Source organism: Rhopilema esculentum, chromosome 14 (genome assembly GCF_057945365.1).
Source record: "Rhopilema esculentum isolate cy_ngs chromosome 14, ASM5794536v1, whole genome shotgun sequence".
Lineage (NCBI taxonomy): Eukaryota > Metazoa > Cnidaria > Scyphozoa > Rhizostomeae > Rhizostomatidae > Rhopilema > Rhopilema esculentum.
The window spans coordinates 1,527,535-1,550,369 of record NC_142828.1 but is presented as its reverse complement, the minus strand read 5'-3'; the positions used below and the strand labels follow the sequence as shown (position 1 = coordinate 1,550,369).

Genomic DNA, 22,835 nt, shown 5'->3' with positions numbered 1-22,835 from the left:
TTAATTCTTAACGTCAATCAATATTCCACTTAATTTACGTTCTATAATATACACTACTTTTATTGTCACTAAAATGTTTTTTAAAAATTTTTGAATTAAGTATTAAGCAATGTAGATGGGGGCCCCCTTGAAAATCAGCTTCTTTGCTGAAGGGCTATCCTCCCTAAAGAATTTGAAAATGAAATGAAATGACCGAAAGTAAGCAGAAAATTTATATACAGGCGTGACACGTTTGATTGGCTGTTATGTTCTTAACCAATCAGCGACTGCTTTGGCTAGGATTTAAATTTCTGCATACGTTTGGACGAACAGTACTTCGGTATGCTTATTTTTCGCTTCTTCGTGCCATCTTAAAAAATTTGCAACTTAAATAATTTCAGTCCTACTCACATTTGTGTTCCTTAGTTGCTTGGTTTCAAGATGACACAAAAACAAGACCATGTGAATCTGACAGTAGCAAAAAGCTGCGCATTTTTTTGTATCATACATATGCTTTGTATCTTGTGCTCATCTACTACAATTATCGAAATAGTTCAAGTAGCTAACGATATAAAAAATGGCAATTCAATACTAATAAGTCTGTACTGTTAGTTTATCTCACTTTTTAACATCAACCATCATCCTTGGCGCAATAGACATGGACATTAGTTCTTGGAACAACAACTTGCAAGCATAGGGGATTTGGATCTGTGATATCTAAAAACAAAGAGACAAGCACATTTAGATAATATTTGAATTTTGAAGCACTTGTAGGAATGAGATTAAGTTTGCTAATGATACGTAAGGACACACGTTGATTAAAGCATGACATGTTGAAGTGTAAAATCCTGTATAAAGATTCTTGCTCTTATTCTTATTATAATTTCAACAATGACGAGCACATTTTTCCCTTTTTTTAGTTAATGTCTTTTGTTTGTGCTTGTAATAGTCTTTTTCTCTGAAAACCCAGGCTAGCCAATTACAAATTACTTTTGTAATAGTGAAATTTGTAATTGTAATTGTAATTGGTTTTAATTGAATTGAAAATGAAAAGTTTCCATTATTATTATATAAGCCAATTATATGATGCCTGTAAAAGCGAGTCGTATAATTGTAAATTTAAAATGTATTCAATGAAAATGAGATGTTTAAAAATTATTATTTTTATTATTATTATTTTTATTATTATTATTCGCGTTTTTTTCTTCTCTCATTGCAAAAGTTTTATTTTGTTAAAACAGGCCAGTTACAAATAACCTTGTATTGTTGAGATTTGTAATTGTAGTTTTCACAGGAATTCAAAATGAAAAGTTTCCATATTATTATCATAACGAATAAGGGGTCAACAAATACTTTGAACCCAAGTAGGAGGTTGCCTTCCAATAGACCAGGTTCATTGAAGAGTGCTAAAACTTTTCAAGGAATATCAGTTAAAGTCAATGATAAAATTTTCAACTGATGCTGGTGGCGAACAGCACCCCATCAATTACCTCGAGTTCATAATAAACGGCTCTACCCCTTTTTTAAATTTTTTGAAAAAAACCGTCAATGACATCCTTATTCCAGGTCCCCAATAATTATTTTTGAGAAAGGGCAAAGTGAATAAAATCAAACTTGCCGTAGTTTAAAAAAGCACATAGAGAATAAAAAGAAAGAGTGGAGGAATTACTAGCAATGAATATTTCTCGTGAAAACGCTTTTTATTTTGAGAAACCAGTGTTTTCTTTAGGACCTTTTCTGTTTCCAGTTTAAAGGGAATGTTGGCAAGTCACTGCTTTTAAAATTTTTTTTGGAAACTTTCAACTCATCCCGTTCATTTTGAACCCTCCATCTATTCCGGTTTTGGGAGTACGCTGGATTAAGATGGAAGCTGTTAGCCTACGTAGTGTTTAAATTGATAAATTAAGAATATGATACTCAGTATCGGTATGTACAACTTTCTGTTGTGAAAGCGGCACGTTTCTGTATAAGTGCCTTTCTGCATTGGTTGAATCACCACGTACCTGTGTTTTGTTTTTGCATCCCCTGCACTCAAACGTGTTTGTCTTCAGGTTTGCGATTGCAATTAGGCCACATAAATTGCAAATATGCACTCTATATGGATCCGAGGCTGCAAGAAGCCTCTCATTCAAAAACTGGGCAGCACCGTGTGCAATTTGACAGTCACGCTCCATTTCTCCGAATCGCAACCCACCGTCCCTGGAAAAATATACGATATCAGTACAGGAAGCTACAAAAATGTCACCATACTTTCAAATGAAAGACACTTATATAGAGAAGTAGCCAAAAATACTTGTTTGCTACAACAAAGGTGCAGAGAGAAGTCAAGGGCTAAACGATACGGCAATCACAAGATTCTGAGTCTTATGAAAATATATGAGATCAACAGAGGTTTAAATGATTGGAACACATTTGTGATTTACTAAAATCGACCTAACTCTTATATATTATCCATTCAAGTGCATTTATATTGTGATCAAAGGAAGGTTGATACTAGCGCAAAACAAATTTTGAAAGCCCTGAAGTTGCGTTAGGCCTTTACTGAACTGATGAACATAACAATGGGTAAAACTAAAGGGCTTTTCATTGTATTTGATAGAATAACATAATCGAAATACAATATCATAATGGGGGTTACAAGCTTTGTGCATGCAAGTTAGGCCAGCTGAAATGTCACATGAATCAATTGACCTATAGGTTTCAAGTCAAAGTTCATATCACTTGCAGCTATGTGGGAGGGAAGGTCAGAAATGAGTTAACCAGGTCATATAAGATGCTTAAATGACCTGGTCAACTGGACTCGGTCGGTTTACCGAGATCAATTCTATTCCATGATTATATGCAGCCAACTAGCCGGGTCAGCCGGTTCGAGTTCGTTTGCTTGAGCACGTGACTACTAGGTTTATCTTTTTTTGCGTAAAATTACATGCACACTTCAAGTATAACCATAAGGGTTAACTGAGCTGGCCCGTTTATGTGTGCTTATATAAAAAAGCCAATCGCATTCTGCGAAAATTCAACCGAGATCTCTATTGGGCACATTTGCAAACATGATAATTTCTTAGTTCATAATGAGCTAACCGGGCCTCGATATAAATACCTCTGAACGAAAGTGAATACCTCTGAAAAATGAAGAACGAACGAACGAATGGTATAACCAAAAAATTCAACGCTTGGAAGCTAAATGTTTTGCAGATGGATGAATCCTTATAATCTATATAAATAGATTTTTTATTCACAATCAATTCGCTAGACTTAACATATTAGCACAGAATTACGGAGGGGGGAGCTTCAACTAATTAAATAAAAAAAACGATGTTCGAAGGAAAACAACACAGAGTAGGATAACAAAATACCTCGATCTTCCTTCCATAGGTTGCCTTGTCAAAATCTGCACCGGACCACGCGCTCTGGAATGAATCTTGTCATCGACCATGTGCTTCAAGCGCTGATAATAAGTGGGACCAAGGAAAATTTGACAATTGATTTTGCGACCAGTATGTCCGTTGTACAGCACCTGATGCAGAGGGATATTATCTCAGTGCAGTTAGGATATCGAGATGAACAAATTCTGGTGAACTGTTAATGACTAACAATAAAAAAAGTTAAGATAAAAATATACACAAAAGGAAAAGTTTTTACAAACAATGGACGCCGAAGAGCAGCAGATTCTTGATAAAAATCATAAGTTTAAATGAATATTTAACCCGAAGAGCTCTGCAAAGATTTGTTCTTGAGAAGTTTTAAGAGCAGTAGTAGCTATCTGTAAAATTCAATTATCAGTTAAGTATCTATAGAAAAATGAACATGAATCGGCATAACTAATGCTCGAGCTACTTGATGTAAAATCAATCACAATCTGTAACAATCCGTAGCAATCGGTAACAATCTAACGATGTATATTTACCCAACTTTTTCTTAATTAAATAATTTCGGTCTTTTGCAAAATGTAAGACAGTAGAACAATATCTTTTGGCTGGCATGTCCCTAAATGAAGCTACATGTGGCCTTATCATTGATTGATTTGCAGTTTTTCATCCAAATATTTGTTTTTGCATTAGATGAAGATAGCGTTCATTATAGTATGGTTATAGCCTTTCTAGTAAACTAATTAAAAAAAAAACTAGAAAAAGCAAAGTAGGGTTGGGATATAGAGAAGAAGAGGAAGTGGATGACAACTGTCCCATTATTAAATGTAACGAGCATCGCATCGCCGACCCGAGGCTGCTTTTCATACCTCGTTTCCACGCAAATGATAGCCGTACTCATTTAAAAGTTTTGAGATTTTCTGCACGTTCACAGCGTCGTTGAATGGCGTCGCGTCTCCAATTTCGCCTTTATTTGCTGAAACCTTGAAAAAAATTTACGTAGTTAAGAAAAACTTATAAAAACTTCAAATTACAAGACTACGGATGCATACAAAACAAAAAAATTACGGAAAAAACTGCAAAGTTTAAACAACGCAAAAAGTAAATCTCTTTTGTTTATACATTTGCAATGCCTTAGAGGTGATACTCTTTTAGAAAATTTCACAAATTCCCAAACAAAAGGGACCGTTTTCCCACCTCTTTCACAAATCACAAACTATCTTATCAGACCTAATTAGGAATGATATGAATTTAAATGTTTCAAATTGTTTGTAATAGGCCATTTCCAGTTCGTGACAAAAGCTTGCGAAAATCAGGTAGTGATGTTCGAAGATGCATTTAAACAGTTGGACAAGAAAATGTTGTGGAAAGAAATGAAAGTAAGATTTCCATTTGAAATCATTTTGTGTTCTGCGGTAAGCATGTTTCATTCGAAGGTCCGGCTTTTACCAGATGGTATAAAGCGCCCTTCCATGGAGCAGTTTGCCCTTGGCTATGTCAACCAGTATTTTTCAGGCTAGCTGGGTTAACTCCTCTAAAAGCATTGGTACCCCTTAGAGGCTATCTTTTAAGAAATCCTTAACAGTTAAAAATGCATATATGATACGATAAAGCTTCAAACATAACCAGAGGTGGCTGGGAGGATGGGCAAAAGGTATTCAGAAATCATGTGCCACACCCTTTTTTGAGTCATCACTATATATTTTTCAGACAACACATTTTCATTAGGGTTAAATGAGAAACAAATCTTTGCCTTCACTTTTCATCAAACAGAAATTTATGTTATATAAACAGCAAATAGAACTTTCAAAGGCAAGCAAGTACTTTCTGGTTTATGTCTTGCACGTTTTTAGTTTGCTTCAGAAAAAGTAATTTGCTAAATTTGGAATGCTAATGGCTAAGCACGATGCACATAGACAATCAAGACACGTGTAGAGGACCCAAAAAAGATCAGCATACGAAAATACCTTTCCTTGCAGACATTCAATCAAATGGCCAATGGTCATACGACTTGGAATGGCATGTGGATTGATGATAATATCAGGTGTGATCCCCTCGCACGTAAACGGCATGTCCTAAAAATGAAAGTGTTTTATTGAAAAGAAATCTCAATTTGTCTTGATTCTTCAGAGCGGGCTGATCTCCTTCTTGTTGGGAGACGAACCATCATTAGTGATCGATGACTTTAGCAAACTGCTTGTAAAGGAGAAAGTAGCATGGACGAATCCATATTGTGGATGGAACATTTGTGTCTCTTCTGGTGCAACTTGATACCAAACAGTTTTATTAAATGATGTGAAGCACTATGAGAAGTGATTTGTTTCTGTGAACTCACGTCCTAATGTTCATATGATATCGCGCGATTTGTCACACTTTCTCATTGGTTTGGAAAAATAGCTGGAATAATACCCCTGAACTATCGGAATCTAGACTTGTGTTCTAAAAAATTACACGAGCGAGGTTTACTGCCATCATCAATAAGCAAGATGAGCTCGCTTGGCTAATCAGCAAAAAAACTTAATTGTAGAACCACATTTTGCTACAATGTGACTTTCCAAGTCTAAAATAAACACCAGGAAAAGTCAACCAATAAAATACTAACAACAAAGGAAGTTAGGAAATCTGCAGTGTTTTCGGCATATAGTATATAAAAAAAGAGAAAGCGACAATTCTAACGAGTCGAAGCAACAAAAACAGAGTGACAAAACCGGGTCCTTACCTCTTGCCTATACGTAATTCCGCATGTTCCCTTCTGTCCATGCCGACTAGCAAACTTATCACCAATTTGTGGGACTCGAACTGAACGCACCTGAGAAAACAGATATCAAAAATAAAAAACGAACAAATGAAACGAAATCAAATAATTAACAAAGGTTATAAAAAATTCGTTTAGGAATTGAATTGATAAGTATTCATTTAGCAGATGAAGATTGCATCCATTTTCAGTCAGAAGATTGGCAACACCATAATGATGCACGAGCTTAATACAATAGAAACGGCGAGTGCTTGAATTTTCCTTGCTGAATGAAGTACCTTGATTTTGCAAAATTTGTAGCCTTCATCGTTGATTGTGACCATGACCTGATCAACAATGCCGGTCTCACTTGCTCTTAAGAACGTGCTGGCATCTCGCTTCGTGAATCTTCTTGCTGATCCTTCGAGCTAAATGGAAGAAAACACGATCAAATTTGTCAATGCTTCTATGACAAGGCAGAGACCTAAGGGCAACAGGGGTCTAACAATACTTCAAAGCATATCAAAACTGATCAAGCTAGCCTATTATTTGCAATGATAAAGATATAAACGGGGTTTTAATGAACACCAAGGTAAAAACCGGGCTATCAAAATGAATTTCTCATAAATACACTTGGCAGAAATTCATTTTAATAAAGAATCAAAATCAAAGAATAAATTCTGTCCTCAAGAAGCTACATCGCAAATTCAAATACATTCTTCAGAGCGATACTTGACAAAGTGTGGAATCTAACAGTTCTGTTGAAAATCTAGAATTGATCTTTGAAACTAACATTAGTTGTTATCTTCTTGATTTTTCCTTTATTTTCATTTCTATATGTTATTCAAGCTTTAATTCTAGAGCAAGCTAATCTACATCCTGATAAGTAAAGAGCTCGTCACTGGTGTACATAGCATCCACATGCCGTCAAAGAATTGCCTGAGAACATTCTTACCTCATCATCATCTTCGGGCAAGGTGACAGTTTTGCCAATAATGACGTCATCTCCGCTGACACGAGACCCTGGTGCAATGAGACCATCGTCGTCTAGTTTGTCGTAAATTGCATTCCTCATTCCCTGGCAGCTGTCTCGGTTTGGCCTTTCGAAAACCTCTTCGTGATCCATGCCTCTTCGTGATTCAGAATCGCGATAGGAGCGATAAAACACGGACCGGAAAAGCCCTCTGTCGATTGCTGATGCATTCAAAATGACGGAATCTTCTTGGTTGTAACCGGTGTAGGATGAAATCGCGACGATTGCGTTTATTCCTAAAGAAATATAAAGTATTTTTTAATGGAATAGAGGCGATGGGTGTTCATTAATATATTTAAACAAAGACGCAATACAACAATATCATTGTAACACAATGAAACGATCCATTGCAAAGCGGCGTCCGTTGCAACGCGGCATCCATTGCAACGCGGCATCCATTGCAACGCGGCATCCATTGCAACGCGGCATCCATTGCAACGCGGCATCCATTGCAACGCGGCATCCATTGCAACTGGTGATCCGCTTTCTTGATATTACCTGAACAAGGCTTTGACTACAGGAAAGAAATTTAAGACTTTTTTCATTTTAAAATTACCTACTCAGGGTACAAATTCAGTCTAAATACTGTTTTACAATTGGCCCTGCAAAAACTACTTACAAAATTAAAAAGTTGTATACTATAAGATTTATTATAAAAAGAGCGGAATATGGCTAAATCAAAGATGTCAATATATAAAAAAGGATCATTTTCCTTGAGTTTGGACTTGAAGGCATTGATTGAGGGAGCCATTTTTGTGTCCAAACCGAGACTGTTCCAGAGACTGGTCCCACGATACGCAAAGGATCTGGCCATTGCCAGTTCTCAACATGGGTACTGCAAAGTCTGTTTTAGAGTTTCTTAACTCTCTTGGATGTACCCCGGATAATCTCACGAATAGGTCACTGAGATGTTTAGGTGCAAGAGAGTTAAGAGATTTGTAAACCATGGATCCTGTTTTTTATTAGCATCAAAAGGGCTATTTCTTACTACTCTGGCGGCTTTGTTCTGTAATTCTTGAAGCATGTCTAGCTTTGAGGCACCACAAGAGCCCCAGATGGAGCACCAGTAGCTGAAATGTGGCTCTATGATACTTCTATATAAATTTATCAAAGTGCCAGATAGAACAAAATTTTGCGCATACATCAATAGACCAATTGCTCTGGAGGTCTTCTTCTGTAGCACGCTAATGTGACTTTCCCAAGTAAGGCAATTATCAATCACGACTCCGAGGTATTTTGTTTCGTTTATTAGGTCGATTTCCTCGCCCCCTACACTAAAAGAAGGAAGTATGCTAAGATTATTCTTTAGCTTTTTAATTTTTGGCTTAGAGCCAATTATCATAGCTTGGGTTTTGACAAAATTAAGGGTAAGCTTTTTGCCCTGTAGCCATTTTCCAATGCAAGAAAGCTCCTCGTTGATTACTAGGTCCAGTTCATCACTTGTATCAGAAGAATTCGGGATTGCTGTGTCGTCGGCATACATTGTAGTCTTAGCCATCTTGAGAGCAAATGGCAGGTCATTTATGTATAGAAGAAAAAGAAGAGGCCCTAGGCACGATCCCTGTGGCACTCCGATATCAATATTTTCGATGCTAGAAGTTGTGCCATTGACTCTACAGTACTGCTTCCGATTATCAAGATAAGAACTGAATCATTTGTGTGGATGTCCAGTAATTCCATAAAATTGCATTTATCTAAGAGTATTTGATGATCAACCGTGTCAAGAGCTTTCTTGAGATCCATGAAGATCATCGCAGTATACCTCCCGTTGTCTATGTCGATGTACCAATCACTAGTTCCTTTTAGCAGACATGTCACAACCGAATGCAGAGAACGAAATCCTGAATGGTGAGACATTAGATACTTTTGTTTATTTAGGTACCGGTATAATTGATCATATATAAGTTTTTCGAAGAGTCTTGACATGACCGGTAGAAAAGAAATAGGACTGTAATTAGACCGGCCATCAGGCTTGCCAACTTTGAAAATAGGGGCCACATGGGCTATTTTCCAACTATCTGAGAAGGACAATGAATATATGGAAAAGTTGAAAATATCAAAGATGGAATTACAAATCACGGGAAATGCAATTTTAAGGAAGTTACTCGCAATGCCAACAGATTCAAACCCGAGCGATTTTTTCATTTGATAAATCTATGTGACGTTGTGAGGAGGAGTCCGTTTACGGAGGCGTCCGTGCGTAAAGTAAAAACAGTTGCTCCAGCGAAATCGAAATGATAGCATAATTAAACAAAATAGGTTAATATCAGAGAGATAAACTCTTCCAACAGGCGTTGGCACCTTAATCTTGGTTTCCAATTTGCCTTCGAGGTTAAAGAAGCGAGAGAGCGGGTAAAAAAGATAGTCAAATGAAAACGAAGCATTGTGATATCCACCTCATGGGTGACAGTACCTCGTTGCGAGGCCCAAATGGAAACTTTACTCCAGAAGAGAAAGGTGTCTAAATAACTTACAGAAACTAGTGAAAGACTTGCTATTTGTGATTTTTTGTATCAGACACCTGGACAAACAACATGACTAACAGAAATGAGTCATATAGAGTTCCTGCAAGCCTGACCGCACCTCATCATAATTTTGGCAACAAACATGAAAATAGAACATCACACACTTTAAAATACACCGACTTCTCGAAAACAATCTGTTTTGAAAGCATGACAACAAACAGATAATTAAGCTCTCTTTAAATAGAAACTCAGTTCTTGACATTTTGGCAAGACTTAAGATTCTCGGTCTCCCAGTGTGCTCAGTTGAACGCAAAAAACAACAAAGTCAATTCAATTAGCAAAAATTGAAGCATAAAACTTTTTAGTCTAAATGTCCGCGAACGCTAACATATGGTCTTCATAAATGTTTCTTAAAACCCCTTACCCCTACCCCAAATGCTCGCCTTCAATGCTTCCGGAATTCACAAGCACGGCAATTACGCCAGCTATTTCTGTATCGTTTTGCAAATGACCCCCACTGAGCCTCAAATGCATTTATTCAACACCTTGTTTAGTTGAAAATAACTATTTATATCCAAGGCGATAAGTCTATGGTCATCACTTCATATGCTTGTAATGATCATAGTGAATCTCAAACCGGAACTTAAACCGGTCCGGTTTGCAAATTGCAAGGGTCGATATTCGATGGCCGATTCCGGCGTTATACCTCTTTCAAGTTTTAATCTGTTCTCAAAAGGATCTGGTATAAAACAGTAAACTTTTTACTCTACCAACGATATTTCTCTTTTGGCAAAAATACTGGTAGGGGCAAAACGAGTACCATACATGATTTGCAACCTCTTCAATTGAAATATATATATAAACGCAAAATGTGTCAAGGCATACTATCGCTACGAAAGTTGGTACGCCAACTGCAACATCACACATTCTTAATGATGAGTCAATTTATAAAGGGCAATGAAGAGCATTTCGTGTAACGTATTTCGAGTAGTTCGGCCATAATGTTTCTCGTGAGATTTGAAACAACAACTTAGTGCTGTGAAACGAGAAAAAGCTACAAAGGCCAGAAAAAGTTGTTGGTCAATTTTTTGGGTAAATAAGTTATGTAGTTGGTTTGAATACGTCAGAATACAACTGGTTTGAAAAGCTTTCAGAATACAAACTGCGGATGAACAGAAATTAAAATAGAGGTGTAATTAGCCAGTAGGTCGTTATTGCAGATCACATAAAATGTAATGTTTCTAGTAAATTTGATGTACTAAATTTTGAATAACTCCATAGCATTGCTAACAATTCATACTTTATCACGGAGAGTGCAGTTCCGTTCGGCATATTTGAGCGAGAAGTGTTTAATGAATATCAAGTTGCAAGGGAAAATGCCGTCAATAGAAGGGTAACAGACACAATTTTACACCTATGAATAGCAATATGCAAACGTTGTTGAGAGAGGGTTGTTTTATTCCCTGGAGAAACGACTGTTCTTGTCGGCTTCAAAGGTGGTCTCTAATGCGTTAAATGATGATTTGTCTAACAGCTTACATTTTCAAACAGAACTAACCACAAACTTGACCTACCTGCAGGCAGCTCGCTGAATTTCAGGAAATCCATGGAACGTGTCGTGACCAATGGCTTTTGTGGGTAGTATAATACATGGGCCAGGGTGTCCATTCGAACATGGAAATTGGTAATATACACCCCCATGGCTTGCTTCCCCATAGCCGATTGATATGTGTTCCTCGGCGACTGAAATAAAACATGGTAAATTTTCAAGAAAATAAAGCTGTTTTTATTCAATGGCTGTCTGTTGAAGGGCGTTAGTGTGTGGAAAAATTTGAAATAAACCTAAACCCCACACACAACAGTTGATTCAAGAGACGGCAACAAGTGAAAAGTAGAACAGTGATCACAAATGATAAGATGGAACGACTATCTTGTTCTAGGTATGATGCAAAACACACTAGGTAAAAATAACACTGGAACTGAAATAAAAACGAACAAGGATATTCATTATAGAGAACGGACAAGGCGGGTGTAGGCAGCTCTGTTTCGTCGCTTCAGCAAAACAAACTCGCAAAGTAGGATTCTTTACTGAAACTTGAACCCTTGCAGTTCAAAAAATAGGTGTCATGTGCTCTAGCTGCAATGCATTGCGGGATGGTAACAGGGTGTCAAGTGTACGAGCACCAAATCTCCAAGAAGGCTACTTAGCCGCATATTTGGTGCCTAGAAGACAACCCATGTGAGGTACTTGGACAGGGAGTGACAATAATCAAACAGCTATTGTATATAAATCACAAGTAAAAAAACAATATCGGTTTTGTGAAATCCATGAATTGTAAGGTAGCAACAGGGAATGCCATTCCTTGTTACTTCCATTTTTCAAACAAAAAACAGTGCAAGAAAAAAGGAAAAAATAATGTAACAAGGCAAAAGAAATGGAATATTCCATTAGCAATGTTATTGTCTTCTTAAAGACCTGAAGACAATAAAGAAGATTCAAAATTACCTGATTATGATCCGGAAAGGGGATGATAGAGGCACAAACACCGAGGATCATGGATGGGTGAATTTCGCAATGGGTGTAGGTGGAGCAATAGGTTTCTGAGTCCAAGTCATCAGGAGTCATAGCTATCATGGCGGTCTCTTCCTCGTTCACATCCACGTACTCAACAACGCCACCAGCAACGAGGTCCTGCCAACTGCAAACAAAACTAGCAATCAGAAGGGTTGAACAGATCCTCCTTGCACTCACTTAAATTAAATTCAATTCAACTTAGTAAAACTCGACTTTATACAAACGTTTTTAACAATTCAATTCAATTACTTTACTAAGCAAACATTTATCAAAGACTGTAATGTTTTTAAAGACTGTAATGTTGCACGGAATTCAACAAGTAACATAACGTAATTACATTACGAGCTACGAGAACATAATGTTTACAAACTCAACTTTTCGGCACAGATATTGGAAATCTTCCCCAGTTAAGAAAAAAAATTCTAAAATTACTCAGGCATTTATCAAACAAGCTAAATGACAGATTGAAATATAATAAGACAATAGAAAAACTTACTCATAATTTTCATAAACTGCTTACCCATAATTTTCATATTCTCTCTCTTTAAGTTTGTCAATATGAGTTTTCTTCAGTAGCAGTTTCTGGTTTTCTACAATGAGCAAGGGTCGGCAAACCCTGCCAGCATCAGTGTAGATGCGAATCTCTTTATCTGTGATGTCACGCACCATTGATACCTAGAACCAAAAGATACCATTGGCAATGAAGAAGCACATTCGCTTTCATTTTTGAATGCTCTTAAAATGTTTTCGTACAACAAGTTTAAACGGATATTGTAGTAATTTGAAATTGTAAGGCAACTCTGACAAAGTTTTGAAATCATACCGAATGTCTGAGTTAGCTTTGCATGCCAATGTCTTGTTACTAATTCACGGATACTTTTTGAAATTAAAACTCATGAAGCTCTCACCTCAGACACAATGATGTCCATCTGCCTTCGAAGCTTCCGTAAAGTTACAATCAGCTGCTCAGGGTCGCGGTGAATACCAACCCAACATCCATTGACGAATATTTTCGTGGCGCTGAAAAGGTTGGTCAATGATCCAAATTATTAGAAAGCAGCGAAACAGAATCAGATAATGTACTGCACGGGGAATGTGTATAACGGGGAGAATTTATGAGCAAAAATGTTGTTAATTTCACCGCTGTTCAATATCGCAGTGAAATGCTAGCAAGCCATAGCAGTTTAACATAGCAATTTTATTTCAGTTGAAAGACTTGCTGCATTTTTGCAACCAATTATGGAACTTAACACAAGGGTCACAAAGAAGAGCTATACGATCAACATACGCCGGGTTTAGTGCTATGAAACACAGGTGGGCGCCACTAAAGAAATTCTCAATATAAAAGCAATAGCTAGAGATAGAAAGGTGAAATTTTTTTGCATTAGCAAAGGGGCTCTAAAACCCTGAATATGAGTCAAGAATGAATTCTAGAGTACAAATCACATTGCTAGATAATAAAAATACTTGCAGGAACGAAGGTTCATCAAGCTTATATTACCTGATACAGAAATCAATTTTTTGATTAAATGTCAGGTACAACACTACGTAAATGCTTTAAGCAGACAGTAAGCATGCATTCAAAATATCATTAACATATAAAAATTCATACACCAGGGAGTTTGGAAATTTCGAAGGTAGAAAAAGCTTTCACGCAAAATCTAATGATGATTTAAAATAGGATCAAGAAAAATTATTCTCTTTACTTACTCTTTAATTGCCGATGGACTAATTTCTTCTAGATTTTCCATAGTCCATTCTTCTAAAAACTCTAAGATGGGACTAGGTTGGGAGCCAACACTAATATATGCCATCAGGGCAAGATTCTTCACAAGGCCTACAGCTTGACCCTTATAAAAAAAATTGGTAGACTGTAAAATTTTATCCTTATCACGTGCATTTATGCTATTTAAGTATTCTGCTTACTTAAAATGAGTTTATAATATTAATGATATATAATAATTTCGATTCATCACAAAATAACACAGAGTATTATCAATTATTTCAATAAACAGGAAAAAGCAAATCAAACGATATCAATGTCTACCTCTGGAGTTTCAGCAGGACATATCATTCCCCACAAGGTGTTGTGAAGCTGTCTTGGTCTTGCTAGTTTCCCATCTCGTCCAATAGGTGAATTCAGTCTTCTCAAATGTGACAATGTTGATGCAAAAGTCAAGCGATTCAACACTTGAGAGACACCGGCTCTTGCCTGATGTGCTTTCTTTTGGTCTCCCCAGTTCCCTGTGGCCAACGAATATCGTAATCCATCTGTTATCGTTTTTGTCTTGATTGCGTGTTCGATTTTAAAATCCTACGAAATGAAAGACAAGTAAAAAGTTGAATTTCCGCTCTATAATTGTTTCGTTGGTCACAAAAATCGATCCTCAAACAAGACAAAGCCAGCCAAAACTAGGTAGATTATTGAGAATTTTCTATGGTTTCTCTTTTAAAATTTTTAAATAGTTGCGTAATAGGACTTTTACAACTGAAGTGCAAACAGACAAATGAACTGGCATGGCAGTAAATCTTAAAACCAACAATAATTTGGGAGACGTGGCTGCCATTTTTTAATATAAATATGTATGAAAGTAAAAGAACATCAATTTAACTGTAGACTGTTTCAAGGACTTTAAACAAGTGCTCTACCAAATTTCTCAAACAAGTTTCTCAAAAATTGTGCTTATTTTGAAGAAAATTCCAGAGGTCTGAACAAAATTCAACTTGGTCTTAGCATTTCGAATTTGAACATACGCGTGGAAAATTGCGCAGGACAGATATTTTTGGAACTAAAACAGGCGAAAAGCACACAGGATACTGTAAACATGGAAAGCTTAGGCTTCTACAAAAAATTGTCCGTATAAACCATCTATATGTTAATGGGAAATGTTTCGAGTTATGTTTAAGCAGAAATAAATGAAAAAGAAGTTGAACACAACCTTTCCTTTGTCTATGAGTTTTGCAGCAAATATCTTGACTTCTTTGGTGAGGTTGCGAAACAGTCTGTGGATAAATTTGGAATATAAGGATGTGGCAAATTGATAATTGGAAACAAAAACATGATTTCTTGAATTTCTCCTATTCGAACAGGCAAAATTAAACTATCGATTAAATGACAAATAATAAAGAAGAACTTAACAGCATTTTATGATAGAAAACTCACCCCCTGAAAAGGAAGGCAAGCAAAGGACCGGCGAGATCCAATCGCTTGTTGCCATAGTGATCCCTGTCGTCGAGCTCTCGTCTTCCCAGTGCCGCCAAAAGAAGTCTGTGAACCATATACCTGTAAATAAATAAAAAGCTATTGACACAAAAACTGCTGCTTGTTACAGAAAAGAGCAAATTCTGCGGACATAACTTACACAATAACAAAATTATCCGATGTCAGCATATAAAGTTGTCTGTTAATGGGAGATGTCAGTGAATAAAGATTTCACTGTACATAAATGAGGCATCCGATGTTAGACTAGTAAACGAAATCTCCATTTCTTGAAGAAAGCTTAATGTCGTTCTTAAATCGACGTTGAAATGGGACAGACGATAATTTCTATGTTCCCGCGCCTCTCCCTGCGTTAGTGAGTAGTTACAACGCCTCTCGGTGTCACAACGCAAACATAACTAAAAACCTGTCGTTCACTCGAAAGGTTTTACGTGATATTTTGCGGTAGAAAGTAACAATTTTGCAATCAACCATAAAAATAGCAGGTATCACTGATAAATATGAACAGCGTGCACTTGGCTTTATGTACCTCACCGACCTCTCCACTTTTATGATCTCTCTAGAAAGCTTATACTTAGGATGTATTTTGAGAACTGATCGATTCCAAAAGAAGCGAGTCCATGTTCTCCGTAGTTTTAAAACTGAAATGCTTAAACCTTCCTTGAATGGACAACATCATGCTGTCTAGGGCTTCAAAAAACAACTCTTTGGTAAAAATGATCAATCTTTTGCGGTAGCGATCTTGTATTGTTTCTATGTGGTATTCTGGTCTTTTGCTTTGGTAGCAGTTAACATAACGTAAGGCTGAAAAGTTAGAGGCTTTGCTTGAACTTAATAAAAGCGACGTCTTCGATAAATGAGGAGGATTAAACGTTGGCCGGAGCAGCAAGATGGGAGGAAAGTTTGGGTTAAAACCCCAGGGCCCGGACCCAATGAAAATAGCCGTATTGGGTAATTCATATCTGGTAAGGGCCCCAGCTTGGTCACGAAGGGTTTGAGCGTTTGTTAAATTCATTAAAGTAACTTGTTATGAGAAAATATCACTTCAAAATTTTTTTTTACTTTCAACGGAAAACATTGCTTCGCTCCCATTTAGAAACGCCCTTTGGAGTCACCCATGTCATACCAATTTTTCATACAATAAGAAGCCAAAATGGTTCGCTGAGCAAATAAAAAATCATCGAAAGATAAGAAATATGGATGCTGCATACCCCAAAAAGTAAGCCTTTTTCGTTTCACAAAAATCACTGATACCAACGTGGGGCAGCATCTCTTTGTGCAAGATCTCTTTCGCATATTGAATTCGCTTTTCTTTCGTGGCCCCGGGTGTAGCCCCTCTGGTGCCAATGAAATTCAGCGCTATGTTTTGCTCTTGTACAACAAAGGCTTCATCCAAGGACGGTTTTACCTTAAATGAGAAGAAACACCTTGAATACTGCAATATACCTTAACATTTGGCGTGACTTATTTCATTAGTATATGGTGCATTGGCACATACTCTCAAATCTCTTATAAAAGGAGGTTAGCAAAAACAGAAGGGTTTGAGCGAGGGACGAAGGGGGTTTTCTTCAAATTTTCAAGCGTGCAGGGATGAATATAAGAGATTTTAGGGTGTGAGCCTCTGCTCATATCTCATGAACAAATCTATCAGTATCAGCGATAATTATCATTACTCTACCATTCCATATTCTGGAATCAACCTGCTGATTGCCTACATAAAAGACATTGTTTGAAATATCTAAAACTGCTGACCTTTTCAAATGGGTTTGGTCAAATCCTTTTCTGTGTCATAGTAAGAGCATCAAACGTCGACAAAATCACAAGCCTTGTTATGTATTTTAAAGGTTTGTTAACATAATAGAGAAGCGTATTATCATAAATAAACAATCTTGTTACCATATAGGTTTTGGTTTGAATGCCTGTATGGCTAGACAATGAAATTTTAACTGACTCCCTAAAAATTTCTATCTTAAACACCGAACAGTTGATAAAATAAATTGGGGCAAAGGTGCATTGTTTCCAGTAACCAATGAATAAAACAGGATTAGACAAGTCGCTGATTGGTGCGTCCTACATATCAAGCTTCACATGGGGACAAAAATTCATAGACAACTAGATTTTTTTTGATTGGCAAGAATGCAAACCTTTTGAATGGACAGAAGCATGACTGCAGATTACACGAGAATTCACAGTGGAAAAACATTTTTTAAGGCCATTTTAACTTGGCTTTCAAATTTTGATGAAGATCTGTCAACCAAAGACATTTTTTTGTTAACAGGACAATTTCGGAGCCAAAAGTTTTCCTAGCCAAAAAATGAACAAATTGATTTTTAGACAGATCGAAGTGACATCTTCTGGGTAGACATTATCCAAAAGATTTTTTTAAAACTGACTTCCCAGCCTAATGGCAGATAAGGAAATAGATCAGACAGAATGACGCATGTTTTGAAGATGAAAAGGATGATAACGACCACATGAAGAAATGAGGAATACAATGGACTTTGATTGAGGAGCGAATGCTTATGCAAACAAACATAGTACCTACCATTTCCATCATTTCTTGATCGTCGAAGTCATATATGATATGTTCTAAGATGTCTCTATCTGACACAAAGCCAAGTGCCCTAAAAACAATCATGATTGGTATCTCCTGCTTTATATAAGGAATAGTAGCAACAATTCTTTGTCCGATTGCACTTTTCTTTGCACTTCCGCCACCCCTTGCGACCATAGAGACAAAAAGCGTGCTAGTGGGTCGTGATGACTGTTCCAAACACGATCTAATTTCACATGTGTAAGCATATTTTGAGTCTTTCTTCTGAAAAACATAAACAGTGTTTGTGGCCATCTTTTCTTGTGCTATCAAAACCTTTTCTGAGCCATTTATGATAAAGTAACCACCGGGATCCAACGGGCATTCGTTCAGCTCAGTAAGATCACGATCTGTTAATCCATTGAGCATGCAATATGTTGACCGTAGCATAATTGGTATCTTGCCAATGTATATCTTATTGCTGAGTTCAGTCTCTGGTTCCTGATTTCCCCGAATGACTGTCTTTTTGACGTCAACATATAGTGGGGCAGAGTACCTACAATGAATAAATAACATTTCACCTTGGGCATCTAATCTAGCATTTGTGTTGAATAAGAGAACTAGATGACAGTAAAATCTACCATTGATTCACATGATTTAATGACAAAATATATCAGTTTCTAATTCATGTGTATTCACCAGGCTACTAGTAGGGCTTTAGGATAAGATGTGTGAGAAGGAAGAACCGCAGGATAGGCTGTCCGCCGGATTCTGTGAATCTGGCAATGAGTGTTGTTATGAAAGATATACAGGAACAAAGCAATACGACAACGAGAATCCAATGTAACAAAATAAAATTTTCAAAATAAATTAAATTTAAAGAAATTCTCTAAATTTAATTTATTTTGAAAATTTTATTTCGTGACATTGGATTCTCGTCGTCATATTGCTTTGTTCCTGTATACCTTTGGGAAAAGGTCTTAGAAAAAAAAATATCTGTGACCAAGGTTAAAGAACTGGAATATCATTATTTGTGCAAATATGTGTCTTTTTTCAGATCACCTCCATCTTTGGGCTGTTGAGTTCTTTTTCTGGAAATCTAGATCAGTTGGTCCTCTTTATCAACTTCAATAACTTATTGAAATATAAACTTCAACACTTACGTTAAATTTCTAAGCCTTGCTTCATTAGGCATCATGGCTTTTGGAGCTCCATCCTTTTCCCAATGAGTTGGTTTTGAGAGATAAATTTGTTCAAACTTTAACTGGTATTTGGTCTAAAAAGAAAAGAGAAGGCTTACAGTTTGTTTTTATGTGACTGGACTGTTGGTAAAGAATGGGAAAACACATAGGTATTACTTTTTCCATTGGTAGAGAGGACCTTTGAAACCAATGTAATTACATGTCATAAACTATTCTAAAGAGCTTTACATAATAAAAAAATCAAGCCCTCTGGGTTTACCTAGGTAATCATCATCTTTGCCCTGATCAATGCTCTTGTAGAATTGTATGAATGATCACAGAAAAGAAAAGCATACTTTAGGGGGAACTAAAAACTACTAATGGCAAAAATGAGTGAGGCTGCCATAACCTAACATGATGCATCTGCCTTTATCATGATTATTTGCTTGAAAACCTACATATACTTTGTATATTGCTTTGACTCTTGATTGGAGATTGTTTGTAGAAAAATCACCTTAGTAGACTTAACATGCCACATGGCATTTATGATATTTCCAAACATTACTTTTTAAATATTGCATGCAAATTTTGACATGACCTCTAAATTTGGATCCAAGCCATTCTCTCTTAGAAAAAAAGTCACATATCCACAATAAAAAATTGCTATAGCTGTCCTCTGATTTACATGTACAGGCGTGGTCGTTTGTATTTTTATAGGTGAGCTGTGAATTGCTCCCCTCATTTGCTGAGGCGTAAATCAATGTAAAGCTAGCACAACACAAAAACAACAATTCTCTTGCAAAACAATCTTTTTGTTGTACAGAATTTGAAAATGGCTTTGAAAAAAAATTTTTTAAAACAAGCTGAAGTTATACGTCTAGCACTCTTCAGAGAATAAAACGTCAGAACATAGATGGAAAACTCTACGCTAAAATACCCAGTTTTGGATCGAAATAGGCCAATCAGAAAACACGAGCACATGACTGTTGAGGTTGTCCAATCAGTGCCGCTTTCCTATTGAAAATGTTACCAACTGAGTCCTAAGGTGAAAACGAACTCACTTATGTCTACACAGAAGCGGTCGGTCATGTTTATATAGTAGATAGATTCACAAACTGTTAGATGGAATGATGATCAGGCTTTGCCATTAATGCCAAACATGTCGCTGTTATAGTTTTTCATCCAATCTGGGTTTTTCAGTAGATGCTGCTGGATAGTGGAATTCCATGTTTTGGTTGTCGTTTTTGATCTGCAAGACAGAGTACCTTGTTCTCTTTAAGGGATAGTTTTGTTTCTATTGCTGGAAGGGACCTGCTGTCTTATTATATCCGCAATCTACAATTCCTACCAATTTCTTCGACTTTCCTTCCAAAAATATTCCTGTTTTCTTAAGATTGAAAGGTTCTTTTACAAACGTACCTTTCGGTTAACTATCCTTTTCCAAATAGATAGAAGTTTATGTCTATCATAACAAAAACCGCCCAAAAAGCAAAAAGTTAATTGCAGAAAATGCAATGACGGGGGAAATCGCTGCTACAAAAATAAACCAATTAACCCTTGTGCGTTTTCATAATTCTCTGAATAGGAAATTTTAGGGGAGCGATTCTTCCTTCATGTTCTGTTTAGGAGAGCAATTCATTACTCGCCTCAGGTTGCGAGGGGAGCGTGGAGGCGAGCGTGAGCTATTGCTTGCCTCAAACGGCCAGGCCTGATGTACATTACGTGTTATTGGCAAAAAATTTCCAAAGAGAAATCTTTGAAAAATATTTACATACTGGCGGCTCTAGTTCTTGCTCACGGTATGATGTTTCAGCCTCTAATTCAATTTGTTGTGATTCCTCCACAATTCTTTGCACAGACATTTGAATAAACTCATCAAAAGAATCAAGCTGTTGACGAACAAGTCCTTTTTCATCAAAATATGAACTGATAACAATCCAGCATGCTTCTTGCCAAATATCTGTAGTGATTTCATCTCCTTCATCGTCCCCATAGTTATCATCTGTAACAGAAAAATTGATTTTGCATATTGTTTCAACATAAAAAATAATGCTTGCAAAATATTTTCAGTCTTTTCAAATTGGCCAGACTTTTTCTGAATCACGATTTGAGTTTCCCTAATGCAACAAATTTTCTGCCTCAATTCAAATTTACTACCTTCTTTTTTTATTAAGACTGTTCTTATTGACTAGCATCAAACAAAAGAAATCATGAAACATAAGAAAAATGGCCTTATTCCATGGTATGATTATAAAATAAACTTTAGAAAATGTCAATTAAAATTGCTGCAGATGCCTTGGAAATTTGTTTGCTTGGATTCTGCTAACAAATGACTCTACGAAAAACGCATAGTATGTAAATGATGATGATGTATTTTCCCTGTGTCATCATAACTCTGTTTCCCTGAATTAAATTTAAACTACAACTTGTCTGCCCCATCTATCTACAGTTACTCCAAATAAAATTTTGGAAAATTGGCATAAGTTTGATTCTGTGAGATTATGCCAATGGGATGTTCTGTCTTTGAAATCCAATCATTGGCTCCGTAAATTTTGTCATCTTGATACTTAACACTTCACCCCTGGCTAGGAGATGTGTACAGACAGAACTTAGAAATTTGGAAAGTGAGTGCAAAGTTTTTTAAGCTCTAAGTCACTGCAAGAGCAAGCAAAGAAATGACATCAGAAACATATCAGAGTTTTGCTGGAAAATTATAAAGTAGCTGCTCCAGTTGTACAGAATCACACCAGTTTGCAATTATGCTTCAGAAAGGGTTGAATTTTTTCTTTCTTTCATGAAGTACATTGGTGTCCCTAGAACGTGACTCAGCACCATTTTTTCAGTTTGCTTTGACTCGCCTATTCTTTGAAAAACCCCAGCTTGTGAGGTATCTTTCAAGGAATTTCAAGTTGGTTGGCTATAGAAACCTGGACATTTGTTTTAACAATTTGTCATTAATATGCTCTCTTGATAAGCCCTCCCCTGGCCCCCCTTTGTTGGAGGCCCTGATTTGTACTGAGCATTACTGTGGTATTCACCAAACGTTTCTCTTTTTTTGGTAGATACTCCATACATAAAACCCTGGTGCAGATCATGAACATCAAGTAGAAGAAGTTGCTATAATTTGAATTTATATAATGGAAATTGAGCATTACTAAGCAATATTTACTTGACATGAATGCTTAGATTGGTACTCACTTGGCATAAACATGGAAATATACTAGAATATTTATGACTTGTTTTTTTACCTTCATCCATATCATACATCATCTTGGATTGTCTTGGAGTCAACCAACTTAAAGTAATATACTCGGCTGGTTTTGGCCCACGTTTGAAATGGCGGGCTTTTCAGCGGAAAAACTCTTCTTTCTGCTGTTGCTTGATGGAAAAAATCTAGTCCCAGGAACGCTCAACTCCTAAAAATGCGTATCACAACATAGTAGATTTCCTTTAAATCCCGATTCATATCCCCGCCATCCTCGGATCGTACTTTTCTCTATCTGGCACCATCTTGATGGAAGCACGTTAATATCCCATAATGCACTGTTCAAAAGCCGGGGGTTGCCATAACACTGCTATGAAATTTTTTGCAATTACAATGTAAAAATAATTCTAGCCTCTATCAACATGATAAAGTCTATAACATGTCGAGTTATTCTGCTGAAATAAAGCTGGCCTAAAGTACTACTTTCGTGAAGATGGAGGCTAAAATTATTGTCAGAGAGTAAAAGCAACACCCCCGACATG

General features: G+C 36.7%; 1 protein-coding gene across 1 annotated transcript; it reads right to left on the bottom strand.

Annotated features, from left to right (window-relative positions):
- Positions 1-446: 446 nt before the first annotated feature.
- Positions 447-22,698, bottom strand: LOC135695909 (DNA-directed RNA polymerase II subunit RPB2). The gene is made up of 21 exons (XM_065215125.2): positions 22,337-22,698; positions 20,864-21,090; positions 19,071-19,183; positions 17,920-18,463; positions 16,586-16,782; positions 15,318-15,437; positions 15,094-15,157; positions 14,202-14,468; positions 13,865-14,004; positions 13,063-13,174; positions 12,675-12,829; positions 12,086-12,278; positions 11,154-11,322; positions 7,037-7,350; positions 6,381-6,509; positions 6,067-6,156; positions 5,315-5,422; positions 4,217-4,330; positions 3,336-3,496; positions 1,983-2,178; positions 447-696 (listed from the first exon to the last, which is right to left on the bottom strand). Exons 1-21 carry the CDS (start codon positions 22,356-22,358, stop codon positions 598-600), a joined length of 3,534 nt encoding a protein of 1,177 aa, XP_065071197.1. The 5' UTR covers positions 22,359-22,698; the 3' UTR covers positions 447-597.
- Positions 22,699-22,835: the final 137 nt, after the last annotated feature.